This window comes from Rhineura floridana, chromosome 2 (assembly GCF_030035675.1).
Source record: "Rhineura floridana isolate rRhiFlo1 chromosome 2, rRhiFlo1.hap2, whole genome shotgun sequence".
Lineage (NCBI taxonomy): Eukaryota > Metazoa > Chordata > Lepidosauria > Squamata > Rhineuridae > Rhineura > Rhineura floridana.
Window position 1 is genome coordinate 123,204,454 of NC_084481.1, and position 18,797 is coordinate 123,223,250.

The 18,797-nt window shown below is 40.2% G+C and overlaps 1 protein-coding gene across 1 annotated transcript; it reads left to right on the forward strand.

Annotated features, from left to right (window-relative positions):
- The first annotated feature begins 685 nt into the window (after nt 1–685).
- LOC133378298 (class I histocompatibility antigen, F10 alpha chain-like) lies at nt 686–1,450 on the forward strand. The gene is given in 1 exon segment (XM_061613119.1): nt 686–1,450. A coding segment is annotated over 1 exon segment (762 nt). The 5' UTR covers nt 686–688.
- Nucleotides 1,451–18,797: the final 17,347 nt, after the last annotated feature.

The following is an 18,797-nucleotide window of genomic DNA, read 5'->3' on the forward strand; positions in this document are numbered from 1 at the left end:
AAACCGCCAAAAAGTGTAACTCCATCAATAAAATGGTGCCCGACGCCTGAAAAACGCCATAAAAGTGGAACAAGCGCCGTATGAGTGGGGCCTTACTCTAATTGAAAGCCACTGTATTAGTGGAACGCTGAAAAGTGGGCCACCGAAAAGTGGGGCCCTACTGTATATTGTGCATTTTTCTGTTAGAGATTTTTCATTTGCTCTGCACGTGGTTTCTCAGGAAACGTATCCAATATCCAATCCCTTTTCATTTTCAGATGCAATTGTGGATACTGCTACAGCTCTCCCACTTCTACCAAATATTTAAATCAAGGCACATTTGGCTACAATAACAATTTGTGTCATTGATCATTTATCCCAGTATACAAGGTGCTATAGACTTCTCATCTTTTAAAACATTTGTTTATATTGAAAGAAAATAACTTCTCTGAGGATGTTCTCTGAACTTATTTACTTTATTTACTGGGGGAATAGTCTCAGCTCACTTTGGGTTAGGTGTGTGGCCTAGTTGTAGCTCACAGCTTGCTAGATAAAGACCAATGCCTTCTACCACCTAGGCTCAAGATTCCTAACTAATAGGAACACTCCGGCAAAGGGACCATGGTTTTCTCCTGTTGAAGTAATTATTTATTTGTAAAATGTGATTCCAGGGTAACCTATTAGGCTGATAGATTAGTCCATATTAAAAATGAGCAGTGAACAGGGGATTCACACCTGGCAGTGCATGTACGGCTGTGAGGTGGGCCCAGAGGGGCACAAAGGAGGGTATATCCAGCACAGCTACAACGGGAGGGACTTCATCAGCCTCGACAAGGAGACCCTCACCTGGACGGCGGCCCAGCCGGAGGCCCAAGTGACCAAGAGGTCGTGGGATAGAGACAGGGCTTTTACCCAGCACTGGAAGGCGTCCCTGGAGGAGGAATGCATTGAGTGGCTGGAGGTTTACCTGCACTACGGGAAGGAGGTTCTGCAGAGGACAGAGCCACCAGTGGTGAAGGTGACGCGCCAGGCGCACTCAGATGGCATGGAGACCCTCGTCTGCCGAGCCCACGGCTTCTAACCCAAGGAGATCGATGCTAACTGGAGGAAGGACGGAGAGGTCTGGGAGGAGGGCACCTTCCGTGGCCTCGTCGCCCCCAACTCAGACGGGACTTACCATGCCTTGGTTGGCATCCAGATCAACCCAAAGGACAGGGACCTTTATCAGTGTCATGTGGAGCATGACGGCCTAAAGAAGCCTCTGGATGTGGCCTGGGAGGAGCCTGCCTCCAACATAGCACCCATTATTGGGTGTGTTCTGGGGGGCATCCTGCTGGGAGCAGCTGCAATTGCTGGGATCGTGTTGTACAGAAAATGGCAGTCAGGATTCAAAGAAGCGCCAACAAGTGGCCAAGGGTCTGACAACCAAGGGTCTGACAACTCCAGCAAGGGGAGCAACCTGGCTATCTAGGAGCCCCAAGGCAGTATGATCAACAATGTCAGCACAACGCAGACAGCAGGGCTCCCAGTGCGAGAGGCGAGAGAGTAAGAATGGATCCTCTTCCTCTTTCCCAAAGCATTTTAACTGTACTTTTTAACTTATTATAACTTAATTGGATTTTTGCACTGTATTGTTTTTCTTACTGTATTTATTGTACTTTTTTGCTGTTCACCGCCCAGAGAGCTATCGCTAGTCGGGCGGGATATAAGCCTAATAAATAAATAAATAATAAATAATAATACTTGTCCTTAATGAAAAGGAATTCTTATCCTTCTATGAAAAGCCTAAGGAGTATGCATAACAGGTTGGTTATGACTTTAACAGAGCAATCCAAACTATCTTTGTGCTGGGCTCAGTGTGTGTGTATGGTTGGACTGGACTATCTGCCAAGGTCTTCCACCGGCTGGTCTCCCACTGGCTGCCATCTGTGCCACCAGCACCACTCTGGTGATGCAGAGCACCCTCTTCCATCTGCCAAATGTTACCAGAACCCCCTGAAACATTTGATCCCAACCTGTACCTGCTTCTATCACATTATGGCATTAGGCCTGATCCAGCCCTGATCACTGTGCCAGCTAAAGGCTGGCACAGTGATCTGCCTTCCCCCACCTTCTGCCCTGTCTGCTGTGCATGGAAGGGCTGAGGATGCTGCGGTGGCATCAGCAGATGCTCCATAAAGCTGTGCTGAAGTGATGGTGGGGAGCTTAGGATTGCTTCCTAAGGCTGTAATCCTATACACCAGGGCTGAGGAATATATGGACTTCCAGATGTTGTTGGATTCCAACTCCAGCTTGGCCAATGCTCAGGATGATGGCAGTCCAGGAACATTAGGGTAAGGGGCCACATAGGTGCCCCACTCCTACTATGCACACTTGCCTGGAAGCAACTCCCATTAAACTTAATAGACGTCTGAATAGATATGAGTAGGACTGAGTGCTGACAGGCTGCTGCTTGAGAACCAGTACTTCAGAACTCATGTAGATCTTTATATGGAAGGACAGATTTCTGCCTGAGTTTTCTCAAAAGGATTTTTGCTTTTTAGTAGGGCAGCCCAGGCTCCAGGCTGCTAACATTTTGACAATTTGCTCTCAGAATTCACATCTTTTTATGGTAATACTTGCTCATTAATAGCAATTTGCTTATTTTTGAAATGAAATGTATTCATCATGCCCCATATGCTAAGAGAAATGTTCCTTGTGCTGGCATGAGGGAGTTTTCTTCCTTCATAAATGTTTCATCTGCTTTACTAAGCCGTATGCTTTAGACACCTTGCCTGCATGAGATTTTTTAAAACTTTGAGTGATTTTCTGCTGAAAACTACAGAAAAGGAGATGCATTAGGTATAATTGGAAACTAGGTATTCACTCACAATCATTCCAAATGACTCCATGTGCTCACCCATGGTCATTTCTTCAATAGGCCCAGGGAGAGGAAGGGACAAGCTTGAATGAGCAAAACCTTCTTCCAAAATATGTTGACAGAAAAGATAACTTCGAAAAACAGCACAGAACACTTCTAGGAAATGGGGAATTGCCAGGGTTTCATTGTAAAGGGGAATTGCAAGGGTTTCATTCCACTTGAAGAACCTTGTGAAGACTTTTCTTGTAGACTAGAAATCTTTTCCCATGGAAGGTGGGAACAGAGAGTGTCTGTACAGAGAGTGTCCAGTGGTTTTACATAGCATCTGGTCCCATTCATACAACTGATGCAGAGACGGGAACTTTAACTATGATTGCACTGTATAGTGCTTTCATATGTCATTGCCCACCCTCTGTTCAGAAAGTTCTTTCCAAACATAGCATTCCATAAGACACTGCAAGCTGTAGCATGCAGTGATTCTTTAGGCCGTGCCCACTCTTTTTCGGAATAATATCCATTTCTGATGAACTGTTGCACAGGAACCTCAGATTTCCTCTGATGCCAGTAATGCTGGCCATAAGGTAAGAATCTTTTTCTCCTTCAAATAGGTATGAGGATAGGCTGGATATTTCCCAGTAGTACCTTTAAATATGCAGCTGAATCAGGATATTAGGGATAGGGATGGAAAGATTTGTTAGTTTTGGTTCTCTCAGTTTCTCATTTTTCCAGTTTGAACATTTTTGCATCAATCTGCAATTAAAAAAAATACTTATGAAAATTCTTTAGCATTTGAGTGTGAATTTTTCCTAATAAAACCATTTTCTATGCAGTTTTGACTGATGTAGACATTTTTGCCAGCAATTTCTCATCATATAATGCATTTATGTATGTTATTTTTGCTAATATATTTATTTTTATTCACACTTTCCCATATATGTACATTTTTAAAACATTGTTTGGTTGGCGAACTGCATCACAAAATTTGGATAAGTATGTATTTCGGAGGATGGCTGTGTTTTGGTTCTCATATCGTTTCAGAAAGAATGAATTTGATAAAATTCCGAATGGAATTGAACTTCTCCATCCCTATTTAGTGATAAGAACATAAGAAGAACCCTGCCAGAACAGATCAAAGGCATATTTAGTCTAACTTCCTGGTTGATTAATGGCCAAGCCAGATGCCTATGAAAAGTCCAGGAGCAAGAGGCAATAGTGTTCTTTTATTGCTTTCCCCCCAACAACTGGTACTTGGAAGCATGCTGCTGTCTCGTTTCATCGAGACAGCATAGAGTCATCATGACTACTTGCCATTGGTAGCATAAATTTGTCTAATTCCACTTTAAAACTGTCCAAGTTGGTGGGTATCACCAAGTACTAGCAATGGGCTCCATTTCTGCAGTAATTAGATTTGCCATCAGATTAATTATTATTTCTGATATTCTCCATCTTTTCCAAGAGAATTTTGAATAGTAATAATAATAATAAAATTTTATTTTTAGGTCGCCTATCTAGCTGAATGAACGGCCACTCTAGGCAGTACATAATTAAAAATACAACATATAATACAGTTTTTACATATAAAACAATTATAATCCACCAACCTACATCTATACACTGTAAACTAAAATTATCTAGGAGACTTGTATGCCCGCTGAAACAACCAAGTTTTCAATCCTTGGCGGAAACCTACCTGGTTTCTGATTCATTCTTCTTTTTTCTATTCTTTTTTTAAAAAAATATCGTTGACATCGTTGATAGTGTGATACTTGTCTCGATCTACTTTCTATGTGAGGTCTTCAAATGTGTATTTCTTTTCACTGATGTCACTGAGGTGTTGATTGTAACTGACAGATGGAAAGCAGCAGGGGGAAGACACTGGCTTGATTATCTGCCTAATCTATCTGCAGTATACTTGAAAAGGAATGTGAACAGGCAATCATTACAGAGGTCGGAATAAAGATCAATACCATTGGAGACTTGTGAATAAATAGTGATTATAATATTGATAATTCTCTGCAAAGCAGGATAGATAGATAGATAGATAGATAGATAGATAGATAGATAGATAGATAGATAGATAGATAGATAGATAGATAGATAGATAGATAGATAGATAGATAGATAGATAGATAGATAGATAGATAGATAGATAGATATCTTGGAGGAGATTGGAAAAATGAAAAGATATCAGAGGAAAAAGGAATTGGATCATTAACGACCACCAGGGGGCCACACTTGAAAATGAAATGTAAAAAAGGAGATGATTCCACCTCTACCAAGTACTTCCTTTTATGTGTCTGGATTCTCCCACATTTTAGCTGTGTTGGATAACTCTGGGTTCTGATATTGAGAGAGAGAAAAATCTTTCTAACTACTTTCTCTATACCATGTATAATTTTATAAACTATTAATAGGTTTCCCCTTCACCACCTTTTCTCTAAATCTAGAAAGCCCCAAATGTTTTATTTATTTATTAAATTTATACCCCGCCTTATGGCCAAAAGGCCCTCAAGGCAGCTTACAAAAACACGAACATAACAATACATCAATAAAACATAAAATACAATTCTCAAAATTAAATAACAATTCTCAAAATTAAATAACAAATGACATTTGCAGTAACTAGATATAAAATAAGGTAGTTCCCACATCATAGCATAACAGTATCAAAAAACAAAAACAAAACAAAGCAGTAAGAACAAAGAAGCTTCCATGGTCTTCTTCTCCAAGGCAACCCCAAGACGACACCAAGTGCAACAGAGTCCTTCCAAACACAGAGTCTTCCACACACACCGTTCCTCATCTTTGCCCCATCTACATATACTGTAGTCCCCAGTGAGGTGTCCAGTGCAACATCTGCTGCAACTTCTTGGGAACAGTTTCAGTTGATGCTGCCTGAAGACGTGGACAAGGTGCTTGTGATGATGCGGCCAGCAACGTGTCCTCTTGACTCTTGCCCTTCTTGGCTTATTAAAGCTTGCCGAAGGGGTCTGACCGAGCAGATCCAGGGTGTGGTCAACGCATCATTGAGAGAGGGAGTGGTTCCAGCCACCTTGAAAGAGGCGGTGATTCGATCACTCCTGAAAAAGCCCACCCTGGACCCATTGGTTTATGACAACTACCGACCAGTTGCAAATACCCCCTTTTTAGGGAAGGTGATTGAGACAGTTGTGACACAGCAACTGCTAGTAGTCTTGGATGAAACAGATTATCTTGACCCATCCCAGTCTGGGTTCAGGCCTGGTTATGGGACTGAATCGGCCTTGGTCGCCCTGATGGATGACCTTTATCGGGAGAAGAAGTGTGACCCTGTTGTTCTTACTTGATCTCTCAGCTGCTTTTGATACCATTGACCATGGTATCCTTCTGGGCCGACTTGGTGAGATGGGTATTGGAGGCACTGTTTTACAGTGGTTCTGATTCTATTTCCAAGGTTGTTCTCAGAGAACAGCACTGGGTGACTGTCTTTCGGCCCCCTGGCAGCTGTGCTGTGGGGTGCCGCAGGGTACCATCTTGTCCCCCATGCTGTTTAACATCTATATGAAGCCCTTGGGAGCAGTAATCAGGAGCTTTGGGATGAGATGTCAGCAGTATGCTGATGATACCCAGCTCTATTTCTCCGTAACATCTGAATCAGGAGAGGCCGTGCAAGCCCTGGACCACTGCCTGGACTCGGTAGTGGGATGGATGAGGGCCAATAAACTGAGTCTGAATCCTAGCAAGATGGAGGCACTGTGGTTTGGTGGTTCCCGAGTTCAGATAATTGGTCACTTGTCTGCTTTGCATGGGGTCGTACTCCCTCTGAAAGAGCAGGTCCGTAGCCTGGGGGTGCTCCTGGATCCATCTTTGTTGCTAGAGGCCTAGGTGACCTCAGTGGCTAGGAGTGCCTTTTACCAGCTTCGGCTGGTGAGACAGCTGCGGCCGTTTCTGGACCGGGATAGCCTGACCACTGTTGTCCATGCACTGGTAACCTCTAGGCTGGATTACTGTAATGTGCTCTATGTGGGGCTGCCCTTGAGGTTGGTCCGGAAGCTGCAGCTGGTGCAAAATGCGGCGGTGAGACTGCTCACTGGAGCAGGGTATCGCCAACATGTCACCCCGCTGCTGAAAGAATTGCACTGGCTGCCCATTTGCTACCGGGCCAAGTTCAAGGTTCTAGTTTTGGTGTACAAAGCCCTATACAGCTCGGGACCAGGATACCTGAAAGACCGTCTTATCCCTTATATGCCCAGTCAATCACTGCACTCTGCAGGGAGGGCCTCCTGCAGATACCATCTTATCAGGAGGTCCATTCTGCACAATATAGGAAATGGACCTTTAGTGTGGCGGCACCTACCCTGTGGAATTCTCCCCCTTTGAATATTAGGCAGGCGCCATCTCTGCTATCTTTTCAGTGCCTTTTGAAGACTTTCCTCTTTCAACCACCCTTTTAAGTTGAGACCTATCCCAGTCTGCATCTGTGTCAGAATTGTTTAATATGCTTTTTAATAATGTTTTTTACCCTTTTTTAAGGTTGTTTTTAAAAATGTTTTTAATGCTGTTTTGTTTTAATGTATTTTAAGATCTGTTTTTATGATGTTTTAAAGTGTTTTAGTGCTTTGTTTGCCACCCTGGGCTCCTGCTAGGAGGAAGGGCGGGATACAAATAAAATAAATAAATAAATAGATAATAAAGGAGTTTCTCCAGATCATTTTGGTTGCTCTTTTCTGCATCTTTTCGACCATTGCAATGCACTTTTTGGGATGTGATAACTATTAACTGTACACTGTATTCCCAATTAGGCTGCACCATATATTTGTATAAAAGGATTACAATATTGACAGTTTTCCTTTCAATCCATTTCTTAATGACTACTATGAACATGAAATTCACTTCTTCTTTCACCATAGCCACACACTGGGTGACATTTTCTTTGAGCTATCCAGCAGGATCCCATGTTCCTTTTTCTGAAACTGTCACTCATTGTTTGCTCAGACCCCTCACTGTCTATGTGAAATAATTTATAAAAATGTTGAACAGCACAGGGCATAGAACAGAGCCCTGTGACACTCCACTGAAGACCTCCCTTCAGTTTGACAGAGAACAATTAATGAACAGTTGTTGGGTACATCTGCTTAATCAGCAGATGATCCTCCTAATGATAGTATTGTTCAGTACACATCTTAGCATGTTACTAAAGATATCATGGGAGATCGTGCCAAATACTTTATTGTCATAAAAATATTTTATTCCTCTTCCATCGTACATGCTTTTTTCTCTTGATATGCTGAATATAAAAAATAGCATCTGGAAACTATATTAAATGAAATTTTCAAGAGAGATTTTCCATTTTAAGAACCACAGTTTTGATTTCTTCATTTTACATTTTTTTTAATCAAGTGAAAACCTTTCCTTTCCTTTGTCAGGCTTTCCCAGTTCAGTTTTACTTTTTGCTTGATTTTTTTTTCATGGTTTATTGCTTGGGCCTGGCCTTATAGTTACTCTCTGATCCTGAATGAGTCTGTACTGCTGCTTTCTGTTTCTGTGGTATAGGTTCTTAATTCTGTTTTATTTGATTGTCCACCTTGAGCGATTCACAGAGATTTTTGGAGTACACAATAAAGGAAAAGTGAAGAAAATCTGACTTTCCATTGTTTGTTTTGCCCCTATTTAGCAAAATTCTGTGCTTCTGAAACATTATGGCACTAAATTAAAGGACATAGAGGAAGCCCATGTTCAGTCATATTCTAGTGTTCCATACCTCTTATCTATCCTTTGCCTGTCCTCACATAGTTGCATAGAAGCAGACATACAAACATAGAGGTTGGCACCCTTTCACCATTCTGAATTTTAATGTTTACCAGCTGTTCTTAATCCCAACCTGTATCCGTTCATCTCATAAATCTGGGACATTATAGCAATTTGGCAGCTACATATTTGGAAGTTTTTTTATGCTATAGTCAGGGGAGAAGTAGCATTGAATTTCCTCACTTTGTATCTATTAAAGGTGTATGAGAAGTCTCCAATTTAATTTTTTTTTAATCATGGCCAGTTAACCAGTTATGTGATGAAGGGAACATTTTAGATTTTGACATTTTCAAAGCTGCTTGAGGATAGGAACCTGGGGAGGGTCAGTGTTCTCACAAATATCTTTTAATCTTCCAGAGGGATTCTATACAGTATTCTTAGCATTAATCCAGCCTTGGATTTGCTCTTCATATTAGATTACCATAAGTGTGTATGTATAAACAGGAGGTCTCTAATGATGCAATAGAGATATAAGATGACACTTTTTAGAGGAATATATAGAATGGATGATTTTTTAGAACTTTGTTCACATTTAGCCATGCCTCCATTTCCTTTCCATTTCTCTATTGTCTCCCTTCTGTCTATTTCTAGGTTGTTAGCCCCCTCAGGATAGGGACCTGTCTCCTCAGCCTTTCATAAAGTACCATGGACATGAATGGCAGTAAGTAACTAAGTAATAAGTTACAGAGCAAAGCAATTGCAGAAACCAATCATGGGGCTTTCTATTGATTTACTCTGTTCCACAGCACTATTGCATGAATTGGTAACATTTCCATTAGAATTTCCTTATAACACTGAGAAAAGGTTGCTTCAGTGTTCTCTTCTTGCACAGTCTAGGCATCTATGAAAACGGTGTAGACTCTACACTACTGTAGAGAATCATCCCATCAGAACTAGAGGGTAGGCCTTATGAAGGTATCATCCAGCTTGTAATCTTGTGGGACTTGAGTGACATGTTCTCAGCTTTTCTCATCCTCTTCTACTGGTTACAGGATCTCATAGGGCTCCCATGGGCTCCCTGCTCAGTTTTTGTATTCACTGGAAGACCTTTATATGCCCCTAAAGGTCAGGTTGCCCATAGGGTATTCTCTGATGATGATCCCCTGGCAGGATCCTACCTTCTACTTTTACACAAGGTCTTGCTCAACCTGCCTAAAAGTTTTCCTCTGAGTTTTACAACAAAGAAGTTGTTGCCACCCTCACTGGACCATTTGAATACAGAATAAAGACAACACTCCTATCAGTCAACATAATTTATTGAAGTGAAACAAAGCAAGTTCATAGCATACTTGACTAAACTCATTTTAGTCTTATGTGTGCATCATGTGAGGGTACATGGGAAATCTTCTGGGGAATTACATTGGTAAAGACCTTAAGGTTGCCTTTCTGACATACACTTTTACATGGCAGAAATTGGGAAGGGTGTACTCTACAGACAGAAGGGATGGAAAGAGTGAATTGAACAAATGATATTCCTTGGAAGATGCTATGAAAGCTGAAGTCTCAGAAAAGAAAAGGAAATTCACATATGGCTTTCTATTTTCCTCATGCACTGCAGATTTGCAATGCCATAAAATATAGATAAGAGAAGAAAGTAATACTCTCATGTCAATTGTCATTGCTTCTCAGTAGAGAAGAGGGGCCTTATTTGGAAAAATCAATATGGGCTTCTTAACCTTCACTTCAGGCTTCTTTGTGCTATGTGCCACATTTCCAGAAATGGTATGGTATTTAGTTGAAGGGCCAATTTCTACCTGTACAAAGCAGGCATCAAATTTAGAGGGATTGCTTGGAAGGCTAGATTCTAAACTATGATCCTCATTCACTCTGTGAGGGGTATTTCCAGTCTCACCCACTATGCCCTCCTTTTCAAATCATTCAAGGACTACCACAATCTACAATTTGTATTGGTAAACACAATGAGATAAAGGCATCAGCAAACACAGCAATTTGGAAAAGAAATAAAAAGATTAAAATAATTCTAACTTCCCTACCCCTGTTCAGAATTGCTGGAAGTTTTCTGAGCTGCTTCTAAGACTTAAAGTTCCTAACTTAAGTTTAGCACACTCTTGATATGAAATATAGCAGACAGCATTTCCAAGGATAGGTGATCCAGGTTCTTTTTATCTAACTATATGACTATCTTAAGATTTTTTTAGAAAACAATGTTATATATTGTTTTTCATTTATAAAATGCTAAATCTTAAAGTGGTTTACAATATACATAAAACCATTAAAATGAATAACAGTGAAAACATCCAGATAGACATATAATTTCAGCAGCTACAGTAGCCAGAACAACACCCACCCACACCTCAATATCAAACATGAGGGTAAAGAACAGTTTTTAACTGTTAAAAGCAGTTAAACTGTTTTTAAACAGCTAAACTGTTTGTGAAAGCACCCCATTGTTGGTGCTTGCCTGATCTCCATACAGAGCTCATTCCACAAAATGGCTGGGTTATATCTAGAAAATATGATAATCACACTGTCAGTTAAGAAGCTGGTGTTTTTCTGTTGCAAGGGTGGCTAACCTGTGGCCTTCCAGATGTTGTTGGGCTACAACCACAACCTGAAAGATTCAAAAATTTGAACAGCAGCCATAACAAAAGATTAAATCAAATATTGATAAATTATATTCTTATAGATCAAACTGGCTTTATTAAAAATAGACTATGAACATTAATAGATTAGTCAACATAATAAAAAAACAAGATGAAAACACAAAGGCAACATTATTCTTAGATGCTGAAATAGCTTTTGACAGGGTTGAATGGCCTTATCTATTTGAAGTAATAAATAATTTCAATGAAGGATCTAATTTTAAGAAATGGATTAAGCTAATATATGAGCAACCTATAGCACAAGTATTAATTAATGGTGAACTTTTAAATCAGTTTAAATTACAGCAAGGAACAAGGCAAGGTTGCCAATTGTCTCCATTATTATTTGCTTTATCTATAGAACCATTAGTTATCTCTGTTAGAGAAAACCCAGGAATTTCGGCAATCAAACATGGACGAAACCATGTAAAAATCTTGGTATGTGCAGATGACATAGCTTTAATATTAACAAATCTTCAAACATCCTGTAAAAATCTAAAACAGACACTAAAAGAATATGGGCAAATATCAGGTTATAACGTCAACATAAATAAATCTTAATGGATAGGAATTGGTCTAGATGAACAAGAGAAAAGGAATGCAATCTTACAAATGGACATGCCATGGCTAATTAAGTCAGTTAAATATATATAAATCAAGATCATACAACACTTATCACAATTAGTTAGCATTAATTTTGACAGGCTGCTCTGAGAAATTGAGACTGAAATAAGATCCTAGTCTCAACTGCCACTCTCATGGATGGGACGAATAGCTGTTGTAAAAATGAACATACTACCAAAGCTATTGTTTTTCTTTATCAATCTACCACTACAAGCACCAATGAATATATTAAAAGTATGGAGTAAAACCATATTGGACTTTGTGTGGAATTAAAAAAAACATATAGCAGCTGAGGTTCTGTACAGCCCAACGGAACATGGCAGAATGGGAGTGCCTAACATAATAAACTATTATTATACAGCAAAACTGGCCATGATCAAACAGTGGATGCGTCAAGATCTTAGTGGAGAGTTTGAAAGCCTGACACAATTAAGACATGTAAAAACGATACTGTGATATCAAGAACAACATTGGGTTGAAAAAGTAGAGAAAATCCCATCAATACACACAATACTATCCATTTGGTATAAACATAAAAATAAGCTTTCACCAGGACTATCACCATTTACACCTCTATTTTATAATGAATTAATATATCACACATAAGGTATGCTTGGTAACTTAACTCAATGGTATGTCTCAAATTTAAATACAATGTAGGATATCTTATCAGAAACAGGTATTATGTCTTATAAAGAAATTCTGATAAGAATAAATTATCAACCACAATATTTCCAATATTTCCAGGTTCAGGAAGCTGTTTTTACCCTGTTAAGAAAATATGGCCCTTTAAAGGAAAAAAGTAAATTTGAACATCTAATACTTATTGGCTCAAACAAAAATCTGATAGGGAAGATCTATAAATTAATCATAGATACAAAAAACTATGAGAACCTTTATTAAAAATTGAATAAAGATCTAAAACAGGAGTTGGAAATAAATAAATGGATGTGGATATGGTCAAAAATCCTCCAAAGATTAATATCCACAGATCTAAAAGAAAATCAGTTTAAACTTCAGTATCAATGGTATCTTACACTGCATAGAATCTCTAAAATGTATCAGACAGACATTGACAAATGTTGGAGATGTGATCATAATAAAGCTGATTGCATATATATATATATATATTGGAAATGCTTGAAAATACAAAAGTATTGGGATAATATGCTGGAACATATACATAAAATAACAGGATATAGACTGCCACATGAGCCATATGTCATTCTGTTAAATTATCTAAAAGTTACAGTCATAGACACAGATCTAGAAATGTGGGCAACCTTATTAACATTAGTAAAAAAAATGAAATTGTGAAACACTAGAAGCAATCTAAACCACAATCGATACTTGATTGGTTTAATAGAGTCTGGGATACCATCCACTTGATAAAAGTAACATACTACCTAAGAGAGAAAAATATTCAGTCAAACAAATATGTAGTAAATTGGGCAACCTTTATTATGTTTTGGAATCAAATGTATTCTGAGAATAAGTACCCTTACAAATTATTTTTTTTGCTTTGATTTATTTAACATAAGTAAACGTATGTAAACATTTATTATTATTATTATTATAGCTGTTTTGTTTGCCTTTTTCCTTTGTTTTGTAGCCAAATATGAAGAATAAGATGTATCTGTTTTGTTTTGTTTTTTATTTTCTTATATTCAATGAAGACTATTTTTAAAAATAATATTTTTAACTGTGTTTTAGATTGTTTTCATTGAAATTGTGCTTTGGAATATTTTAAATTGTTTTTAATATGTTTTTCTTTTTGTTAAATGGTTCTGTTTATATTTGCTGCCTTAGGTTCTTTCAGAAGGAAGGGCGAGATATAAATTCTATTATTATTATTATTATCATCATCATCATCATCATCATCATCATCATCATTGCAACTCCCAATCAGCTGGGGCTGATAAGAGTTGGAGTCCTAGAACATCTGGATGTCCACAGTTTAGCCATCTCTTTTATATTGCAATCAGCCTAACATCTTTTCCAGCTCAGCTCCAAGTGTGTTTCAATTAACCCTCTCTCATTCAATGAATGCATGCCAGGGTGGTGATGGTAATGGAATACGTCCCATGGCCATGTCCCCAGTGGCTACATGCTGAACATTAATGAGGAAGGTTCCTACATGAGTTGTAATCTCTCAGTTCCCAAATTTGTGGCTGCTAGAAGAGTATGGCCAGCAGGCACTTTGGCCAATGGGCATGCTGCAATCTTCCCTCATTTTCTTAGATAGAATGCTGGAACAACAGCAGCAAACAGAAGTACAGGAGATGGAAGAACCACGGCATGTTGAAGCAGAAGAGGAGACTGTTGTGGAGAGCAACAATGAAGTGGAGGAAACTCTGTGGAAAAAGGTGACAGGAGCAGAAGAGCGAGAAGACACCCATCATCGGTGGAACTATGGAACCGCTTCCAGGCACTTGAGGATGAGACTAGAGGACAGTCTGCAGTGGAAGAATTATAGAAGACCCCACACAACAGTGACTGAGAGGCTGAAGCTCAGTCAAACGGAGGCAATGAAATCACTTGTAAAGCCCACTGACAGATATTGCTTTCTTCTCATTCCTTTGAAGCTCTGGGAAAGAAACTCAAGGACTTTGGGGCCCAGATAGTTTTCTTGTCCAACCTTCCAGTATCTAAAAGAGGAGAGAAAAGGGAAAGAAAAATACTCCAGGTGAATAACTGGCTATGAAGATAGTGTCGATGCGAGATATTTGGATTCTGGGACCATGGGCTACGCTTCCTGGAAGATGACTGCTGGAAAGTGATGGGTTGCACTTCACAAGGACTGGGAAAAGTGTGTTTGGCCACAGCATGGAGAAATTAATCAGGAGAGCTTTAAACTGAATCCTAAGGTGGGAGGGAGATGTAAACTTGATGGTAACGACTAACAAAGGCTTGTGCACAGTAGGAGGAACTGAGGGAATGGCTCTAATAATAGTCCACGGACCTATTATTGAGGGGCCCAGTAATAGTCTTCATAAAAATGTAGGAAGGAAGACTGGTGGTAAATCACATGGTCTTCGATGTCTGTATACTAATGCCCAGAGTATGGGAAACAAACAGGATGACCTTGAACTCTTAATACAGAAGAGTAAATACGACTTGAGAGGTATAACTGAAACTTGGTGGGATGACTTCCATGACTGGAATACAGTGACTGAAGGATATAACTTGTTCAAAAAGAACAGAAGGAATAGAAAGGGAGGTGGAGTCGTGTTATATGTTTAAAATATATATCCCTGCACAGAAATACAGGAGGATGAGTTTGGTAGCTTCCCCAAGAGTAGCTGGATTAAAATAACTGGGGTAAGGAACATGGTGGCTGCAGTTTTCTACTACTGACCACCCAATCAAAGAGAAGACAAGGATGAAACTTTTGCAAAGCAAATTGCCAATGTTTCGAGAAGGCATGATGTGGTAGTAATGGGGGACTTCAATTACCCCAGTATTTGTTGGGAGACAAATTCTGCCAAACATGGCCCCTCCAAGAATTTCCTGACTTATGTTGGAGGTAACTTTCTTCTACAGAAAGTGGAGGAAGCAACTAGAGGATCAGCTATTCTTTACTTGATTCTGACCAACAGAAATGACTTGGTGGATGAAGCGGTAATTACGGGAACTCTGGGGGAAAGTGGCCATGTTATACTTGCATTCTTGATTTTAAAGGAGGCAAAAGCTGAGAGCATCCATATTTGTACCTCAGAAAAGCCATTTAAAAAACTCAGAACAATGATAAGTAAGATTCCATGGCAAGCAACCTTAACGAGAAAAGGAGTCCATGATGGGTAGGAGTTTCTAAAAGAGGAAATTCTAAAAGCACAATGGCAAACAATTCCATCAAGGAAAAAAGGGGGAAGACAGCAGAAGAAGCCAATGTGGCTTCACAGAAACTTAGAGATGACCTGAAAACAAACAAGGACACATACAGGAAATGGAAGGAAGGCCAGACCACAAAGGAAGAGTACAGACATGTAGCAGGGAATTGCAGGGATGGCATCAGGAAAGCTAAAGCTGATAATGAACTGAGGTTAGCAAGAGATGCTAAAAGCAACAACAAAAAAGCTTTCTTCAGGTACATCCATAGTAAAAGACAGAAAAGAACTGGTGGTACAGCTACTCAGTGAGGATGGCACAATGATAATAGATGACAAAGAAAAGGCAGAAGTGCTCCATTTCTACTTTGGCTTAGTCTTTCCCCAAAAGAGGGTCTGTGACTCTCCTGACAAACTTCAAGTTGAAGAGGTAGGATTGGAGCTTGAAATTGATAGACAAATGGTCAAGGAATACCTAATCACTTTGAATGAATTCAAATCTGCAGGGTCCAATGAACTGAATCCTAGAACAGTGTTTCCCAACTAGTGGGCCACCAGATGTTGTTGGACCACAATTCCCATCTTTCCTGACCATTGGCAATGCTGGCTGAGGCTGATGGGAGTTGTGGTCCAACATCTGGTGGCCCACTAGTTGGGAAAGACTGTCCTAGAATATGGAAGGAACTGGTTGAAGAACTCTCGGAACCACTGCCTATTATGTTTGTGAAATTGTGGAGGATGCGTGAAGTGCCGGATGACTGGAGGAGGGCTAATATTGTCCCTATTTTCAAAAAAAGGGCACAAAGGAGGAACCTGGGAACTACAGACCAGTCAGTCGGACATCGATCTGTGGGGAAATTCTGGAGCAGATTATAAAGCGGTCAGTCTGTAATCACCTTGAAAACAATGCAGTGATTACTAGGAGCCAACATGGATTTATCAACAACATATCCTGCTAGACTAATCTTATTTTTGATCAGGTAACCTCCCTGTTATACTGTAGGAATGCTGTGGACATAATATATCTCGACTTCAGCAAAGCTTTTGACAAAGTGCCTCATGATATTCTCATCGCAAGCTAGCTAAATGTGGACTGGATGGAACATCTATCTCATGGATTCACAGCTGGTTACAGAATCATACTCAGAGGGCTTATCAATGGTTCTTTCTCAAACTGGTGGGAGGTAACGAGTGGGGTACCACAGGGCTCAGTCCTGGACCAAATGCTCTTCAACATTTTTATTAATGACTTGGATGAGGAGGTGCAGGGAATGCTTATCAAATTTGCAGATGATTCAAAATTGGGAGGGATAGCTAATACTTTGGAAGACAGAAACAAAATTCAAAGGGACCTTGATAGGCTGGAGCATTGGGCTGAAAACAACAGAATGAAATTTAACAGGGATAAGTGCAAAAGTTCTACACCTAGGAAGAAGAAACCAAATGCACAGTTATAAGTTGGGGGATGCTTGGCTCAACAATATTACATGTGAGAAGGATCTTGGGATTGTTGTTGATCACAAGTTGAATATGAGCCAACAGTGTGATGCAGCTGCAAAAAAGGCAAATGCTTCTTTAGTCTGCATTAACAGAAGTGTAGCTTCCAAATCACGTGAAGTATTGGTTCCCCTGTATTCAGCACTGGTTAGGCCTTTTATTGAGTACTGCACCCAGTTCTGGACACCACTCTTTAAGAAGGATGCAGACAAACTGGAACAGATTCAAAGGAGGGCAACAAGGATAATCAGGGGACTAGAAACAAAGCCCTATGAGGAGAGACTAAAATAATTGCGCATGTTTAGCCTGAGAATAGAAGACTGAGAAGAGATATGACAGCACTGTTCAAGTTGCCGGAAGCCTCAGGAGGGGAGAGCGTTCTTGCACTCGGGTCCTGCTTGCGGGCTTCCCCCAGGCACCTGGTTGGCCACTGTGAGAACAGGATGCTGGACTAGATGGGCCACTGGCCTGATCCAGCAGGCTCTTCTTATGTTCTTATGTTCTTACTTGAAAGGTTGTCACACAGAGGAGTGCCAGGATCTCTTCTTGATCATCCCAGAGTGCAGGATATGGGATAATGGGCTCAAGGTACAGGAACCCAGATTTCAACTGAACATCAGGAAAAACATCCTCACTATTAGAGTGGTACGACAATGGAACCAATTACCTAGGGAGATGGTGGGCTCTCCAGCACTGGAGGCCTGCAAGAGGTGGCTGGACAGCCACATGTTGGGTATGCTTTTATTTGGATTCCTGCATTGAGCCAGTGGGGACGGGACTCAATGACCTTATAGGCCCCTTCCAGCTCTACTATTCTATGATTCTGTGTGTTCAGTGAACCCATGAGATGGGTGTGTGTGTATGCCTGTAGTCTTTCTTTCCTGTTTTATGCCTTGCAGCCGATTCTTCTATCCTTGGGAACTTGTTGCAACTTGTTGGGAACTTTCAGACAAATGGGGGGTATGGACCATCATGGGTGGACCTGGAACCAGGGACCTTGAGTTTGCTTATCTTTCTCCACTGACTGCTTCTGCCTCTTTTGAGAGGGCTCATAGCTTCAGGGAATGCAATGGCAAAGCAGCAAAAAAACCCAAACAACGGCATCCCTGCTATATGTTCCTTCATGAACTGCCCAAGACAATCTTAACTGCCTTGCAAATTCAGTAAAAGACTATAAAGCTTTAAGGAGTAGATGTTAGATTATGTGATATGATGTATTTTGATTGAGTGGTTCTTCCCAATGTCTCTTGCTCATTCAAGTTACATGAGACTGTAAACAGGAAGACCAGGAAGTTCGAAAACTAAGGAACATAGAAAAGGTCACAGTAGTAAAGTTTACTACAAAATAAATGAGATACTAAAATTCTGACACCTCAGTTTGAAACAGAAGCAAGAAAAAGCACTGCCACTATCTAGTCTAATAGCTGTGACAATCATGAATTTGCTGAATGTCCCTTAACAGCTTCACTATAATTATAATTTTACTAGTAGTCAGTGCCCATGGCTCCTTATTTGTGGGTCCCAACATATGAATTATGTTAAAGGTGTTCAGAGGACCCCCACCATGCTTTCTCATTGGGGGAGACACAGGGTGTACAATGTTGTGCCCCCTCTATTCAT